Genomic DNA, 6556 nt, shown 5'->3' with positions numbered 1-6556 from the left:
GGTGCTGGAAAAGCCCAGCAGATCAGGCAGAATCCGAGGAGCAGGAGAATTGACGTTTCGGGCAAAAGCCCTTCATCAGGAATACAGGCAGAGTGCCTGAAGGGTGGAGAAATAAATGAGAGGATGGTGAGGGTGGGGAGAAAGTAGTATAGAGTACAATAGGTGAATGGGGTGGGAATGGAGGTGATAGGTCAGGGAGGAGGGTGGGGGAAGGTAGCAAAGAGTACAACAGGTGAATGGGAGTGGGGATGGAGTTAATAGGTCAGAGATGAGGGTGGAGCGGATAGGTGGGAAGGGAGATTGGCAGTTAGGACAGGTCATGAGGACAGTGCTGAGCTGGAAGGTTGGAACTGGTCTAAGGTAGTGGGAGGGGAATTGAGGAAACTGGTGAAGTCCACATTGATGCCCTGGAGTTGAAGTGTTTCGAGGTGGAAGATGAGGCATCCTTCCTCCAGGCGTCGGGTGGTGAGGGAGCGGCGGTGGAGGAGGACAGGACTGCATGTCCTCAGCAGAGTAGGAGGGGGAATTAAAATGTTGGGCCACGGGGTGGTGGGGTTGATTGGTGCAGGTGTCCTGGAACTGTTCTCTAAAGCACCCTGCGAGGAGGCGCCCAGGTCCGGCCTATCACCCTCACCTTAACCTCCTTCCACCTATTGCATTCCCAACGCCCCTCCCCCAAGTCCCTCCTCCCTACCTTTTATCTTAGCCTGCTTGGCACACATTCCTCATCCCTGAAGAAGGGCTTTTGCCCGAAACATCGATTCTCCTGCTCCGTGGATGCTGCCTGACCTGCTGCGCTTTTCCAGCAACACATTTTTCAGCTATCACCTTCATCCACTCCCCCACTCACCTATTGTACTCTATGCTACTTTCTCCCCACCCACACCCTCCTCTAATTTATCTCTCCACCCTTCAGGCTCTCTGCCTGTATTCCTGATGAAGGGCTTTTGCCCGAAATGTCGATTCTCCTGCTCTTCGAATGCTGCCTGAATTGCTGTGCTTTTCCAGCACCACTCTAATCCAGAATCTGGTTTCCAGCATCTGCAACCCTGGTTTTTATCATATTTATGTGTAATTTATAGTTTGTAAGAACCATTGGGATTGTTGAACAGGATCGGCTTGATAATTTCATTGATTCTGACTCATGTTAAATTAATCTTATTAGCTGACACATGATAGAAATGTGGGTTACAGATCCTCTGGGGTGGGGGGGTGGGGCAGGGGGGAGTATATCTACAAAGCAATTACAATGTTGAATATATGTTGACCATTTGAAGCTCGGGTCTTTTCTGCAAATATATGCGCTCCCATTGGAAAGCTGCGAAGTCTGTGTGACTAGACCTGCGTGTGTTCGCACGGATAAACCTCTACATTCCAAACAGTATAGCACGCTTACCTGCAGCTTTCTTTTTGGTCTGCTTCTGTTTCGTAGTTGGGTAAGCTTCCACTTTGGGCAGAATTTCATTGGGCGTACCTATCCAAAGAAGTAAATAATTTCACAAGGGGAAATCTGCATCCAACAAGCCAAACGTTCATGTGCATCCAGAAACCATGATTTTGTCCTGATATCAGTGCAAGTCCAAGCAAATATAGACCAATAATAACTCTGTCTGCCCGCACTGTCTCTCATGCAGCATTTGATTTTTGCTTTCTCTTTACAAGTTGTATTTTTAAAATTTCCTTGCCTGATGTTCGACATTCTGGCTGTGTCTGAAATAACTGCACACAGACTGGGACGCCGGGACCAACTCACCCTTTCATTCCCCATACACAGTACACTGGCTGTGACTGAATGCAGAGTCCTATTCCCAATCCAGAATGCAGAGTCCTATTCGCAAAAACACAGTCCCACTCCAGAATGCCGAGTCCGATTCCCAGAAACAAGGTCCACTCCAGAATACAAATCACATTCCCAGAAACGGAGTCCCATTCCCAGAAACAAACTCCACTCCAGAATGCAGAGTCCCATTCCCAGAAACAGTGTCTCACTCCGGAGTGCAGAGTCCCATTCCCAGAAAAAGTGACCACTCCAGGATGCAGAGTCCCATTCCCAGAAACAAGGTCCACTCCAGAATACAGATCACATTCCCAGAAAAAGAGTCCCATTCCCAGAAACAGAGTCCCACTCCAGAATGTAGAGTCCTATTCCCAGAAACAGAGTCCCACTCCAGAATGCCGAGCCCCATTCCCAGAAACAAAGACCACTCCAGAATGCAGAGACCCATTCCAAGAAACAGTGTCTCACTCCGGAGTGCAGTGTCCCATTCCCAGAAACAGAGACCACTCCAGAATGCAGAGTCCTATTCCCAGAAACAGAGTTCCACTCCAGAATACAGAGTCCCACTCCCAGAAACAGAGACCACTCCAGAATGCAGAGTCACATTCCCAGAAACAGAGTTCCACTCCAGAATGCAGAGTCCCATTCCCAGAAACAAGGTCCACTCCAGAATGCAGAGTCCCATTCCCAGAAACAAGGTCCACTCCAGAATGCAGTGTCCCATTCCCAGAAACAAGGTCCACTCCAGAATGCAGAGACCCATTCCTGAAGAAGGGCTTATGCCCGAAACGACGATTCTCCAACTCTTTGGATGCTGCCTGACGTGCTGCGCTTTTCCAGCAACACATTTCCAACTCTGATCTCCAGCATCTGCAGTCCTCACTTCATCCCACTCCAGAATGCAGAGTCCCATTCCCAGAAACAAGGTCCACTCCAGAATGCAGAGTCCCATTCCCAGAAACAGAGACCATTCCAGAATGCAGATTCCTGTTCCCAGAAACAAAGTCCACTCCAGAATACAGAGGCCCATTCCCAGAAACAAGGTCCACTCCACAATGCAGAGTCCCATTCCCAGAAACAGTGTCTCACTCCGGAGTGCAGAGTCGCATTCCCAGAAACAAAGTCCACTCCAGAATGCAGAGTCCCATTCCCAGAAACAGTGACCACTCCAGAATGCAGAGTCCCATTCCCAGAAACAAAGTCCCACTCCAGAATGCAGAGTCCCACTCCCAGAAACAACGTCCACTCCAGAATGCAGATCACATTCCCAGAAACAGAGTCCCATTCCCAGAAACAAAGTCCACTCCAGAATGCAGAGTCCCATTCCCAGAAACAAGATCCACTCCAGAATTCAGAGTCACATTCCCAGAAACAGAGACCACTCCAGAATGCAGCGTCCTATTCCCAGAAACAGAGACCACTCCAGAATGCAGCGTCGTATTCCCAGAAACAGAGACCACTCCAGAGTGGAGAGTTCATTACCAGAAACAAGGTCCACACCCAGAGGCAGAGTCCCCTCCTGAAAGCAGCAACTGCACACCCCATAACACACATACAAGTGTCCAGCATTGATGGAGGCCTGGTGAATCCATAGAGGCCCAGGCCCACTCCCAGGGATACAGTTCACTGTGAAGTTGCTGTTCACTTCCAGTGGATCAGTTCACTCCAGCGGACAGAGTCGACTCCATCCGGCAGCAAATTCTCACCTCCCAGCTAACACACAGGTGCTCCAACTCTACAGAGGCCTAGTCCATTCACAGAGGGTCAGGCTTACCTACACCACAACAATTCATCTGGAATGGTACTGTTGACACACAGGGGCTCAGCCCACAACACCAAAAAGTCAAAACACATGCAAAAAGAAAAAGTACAAGGGTTAAGCCTGCCACAAAATCAGCATTGTCCTTTCTCAAAATAGAACAGAGTAACACAGGCTGCATCCAGCTGGTAAAACAGCAGTTCCCTCACGAGAACTGAAATACAACAGTTTCAGAGCGACTGTGTAAATGAAACCGCGCAGCAATCAGGTCCCGAGAAACAAAAACCACCAAGAGGACACTGTTATACCCAGTCAGCTCAAAGCTAACCATGAACTGACGAGATTCAAAATCTCGCAGTTGGATTTTTTTTCTTTTTGCTTAAATTGAGGAGATTCTAAATCTCTTGGGTTTTTTTAATATACAACAGTACAAAATACAAACAATGAAGAAAAAACAATTAACAGCAGTTCACCAAAACCTGCAATCAGCAGGGGAAGGGACAGCAAGGGACAGCAAGTGTGGCAACCCACACACCCCAAAGTGCATTCAGTTAACAGAGAAATGGGGGCGACCCACACACCCCACAGTGCAATCAGTTCAGAGGGAAATGGGGGCAAGCCACACACCCCACTGTGCAATCAGTTCAGAGGGAAATGGGGGCAACCCACATAGCCCTCTGTGCAATCAGTTCAGAGGGAAATGGGGGCAAGCCACACACCCCACTGTGCAATCAGTTAACAGGGAAATGGGTGCAACCCACTCACCCCACTGTGCAATCAGTTAACAGGGAAATGGGGCAACCCACATACCCCACTGTGCAATCAGTTCAGAGGGAAATGGGGGCAAGCCACACACCCCACTGTGCAATCAGTTAACAGGGGAATGAGGGCCAATCTACACACCCCACAGTGCAATCAGTTCAGAGGGAAATGGGGGCAAGCCACACACCCCTCTGTGCAATCAGTTCAGAGGGAAATGGGGGCAAGCCACACACCCCTCTGTGCAATCAGTTAACAGGGTAATGGGGGCAACCCACACACCCCACTGTGCAATCAGTTAACAGGGCAATGAGGGCAACCCACACACCCCACTGTGCAATCAGTTAACAGGGAAATGGGGGCGAAACCACACACCCCACTGTGCAATCATTTAACAGGGAAATGGGGGCGAAACCACTCACCCCAGTGTGCAATCAGTTAACAGGGAAATGAGGGCCAACACGCACACCCCACTGTGCAATGAGTTAACAGGGAAATGGGGGCGACCCCACACACCCCACTGTGCAAACAGTTAACAGAGAAATGGGGGGAACCCACACACCCCACTGTACAATCAGGTAACAGGGAAATGGGGGCGGCCCCACACATCCCACTGTGCAAACAGTTAACAGGGAAATGGGGGCAAGCCACATACCCCACTGTGCAATCAGTTAACAGGGAAATGGGGGCAACCCACAGACCCCACTGTGCAATCAGTTAACAGGGAAATGGGGGCCAACCCACACACCCCACTGTGCAATCAGTTAACAGGGAAATGAGGGCCAACCCGCACACCCCACTATGTAATCAGTTAACAGGGAAATGAGGGCCAACCCGCACACCCCACTGTGCAATGAGTTAACAGGGAAATGGGGGCGACCCCACACACCCCACTGTGCAAACAGTTAACAGAGAAATGGGGGCGAAACCACTCACCCCACTGTGCAATCAGTTAACAGGGAAATGAGGGCAACACACACACCCCACTGTACAATCAGTTAACAGGGAAATGAGGGCCAACCCACACACCCCACTGTGCAAACAATTAACAGAGAAATGGGGGCAACCCACACACCCCACCGTGCAATCAGTTAACAGGGAAATGAGGGCCAACCCAAACACCCCGCTGTACAATCAGTTAACAGGGTAATGGGGGCGATACCACACACCCCACTGTGCAATCAGTTCAGAGGGAAATGGGGGCAACCCACACACCCCACTGTACAATCAGTTAACAGGGGAATGGGGGCGAAACTACACACCCCACTGTGCAATCAGTTAACAGAGAAATGGGGACCAACCCGCACACCCCACTGTGCAATCAGTTAACAGGGAAATGGGGGCCAGCCACACACCCCACTGTGCAATCAGTTAACAGGGAAATGGGGGTGAAACCACACACCCCACTGTGCAATCAGTTAACAGAGAAATGGGGACCAACCCGCACACCCCACTGTGCAATCAGTTAACAGGGAAATGGGGTCCAGCCACACACCCCACTGTGCAATCAGTTAACAGGGAAATGGGGGCGACCCCAGTGTGCAATCAGTTAACAGGGAAATGAGGGCCAACCCGCACACCCCACTGTGCAATGAGTTAACAGGGAAATGGGGCGACCCCACACACCCCACTGTGCATTCAGTTAACAGAGAAATGGGGGCAATCCCACACACCCCACTGTGCAAACAGGTAACAGGGAAATAAGGGCCAACCCACACACCCGACTATGTAATCAGTTAACAGGGAAATGGGGGCAACCCACACACCCCTCTGTGCAATCAGTTCAGAGGGAAATGGGGGCCAGCCACACACCCCACTGTGCAATCAATTAACAGGGTAAGGCGACCCACACACCCCACTGTGCAATCAGTTAACAGGGAAATGAGGGCCAACCCGCACACCCCACTGTGCAATGAGTTAACAGGGAAATGGGGGCGACACCACACACCCCACTGTGCAAACAGTTAACAGGGAAATGGGGTCGACCCCACACATCCCACAGTGTAATCAGATAACAGGGAAATGAGGGCAAAACCACACACCCCACTGTTCAATCAGTTAACAGAGAAATGGGGGCGAAACCACTCACCCCACTGTGCAATCAGTTAACAGGGAAATGGGGTCGACCCCACACACCCCACTGTACAATCAGGTAACAGGGAAATGAGGGCGACCCACACACCCCACTGTGCAATCAGTTAACAGGGAAATGGGGTCGACCCCACACATCCCACAGTGTAATCAGATAACAGGGAAATGAG

The 6556-nt window shown here is 50.5% G+C and overlaps 1 protein-coding gene across 1 annotated transcript in view; it reads right to left on the bottom strand.

Moving 5' to 3' along the window:
- The window catches only part of abcc10 (ATP-binding cassette, sub-family C (CFTR/MRP), member 10), a 133504-nt gene that overhangs the window by 63526 nt on the left and 63422 nt on the right, over nucleotides 1–6556 (bottom strand). The window contains exon 11 of the mRNA XM_043675575.1: nucleotides 1397–1474. Within this exon, the coding sequence (XP_043531510.1) occupies nucleotides 1397–1474 (78 nt within the window). The remainder of the gene's footprint in view (nucleotides 1–1396; nucleotides 1475–6556) is intronic.

This window comes from Chiloscyllium plagiosum, chromosome 3 (assembly GCF_004010195.1).
Source record: "Chiloscyllium plagiosum isolate BGI_BamShark_2017 chromosome 3, ASM401019v2, whole genome shotgun sequence".
Lineage (NCBI taxonomy): Eukaryota > Metazoa > Chordata > Chondrichthyes > Orectolobiformes > Hemiscylliidae > Chiloscyllium > Chiloscyllium plagiosum.
The sequence above is the reverse complement of the archived record's forward strand: the minus strand, read 5'-3'. Positions and strand labels throughout refer to the sequence as shown.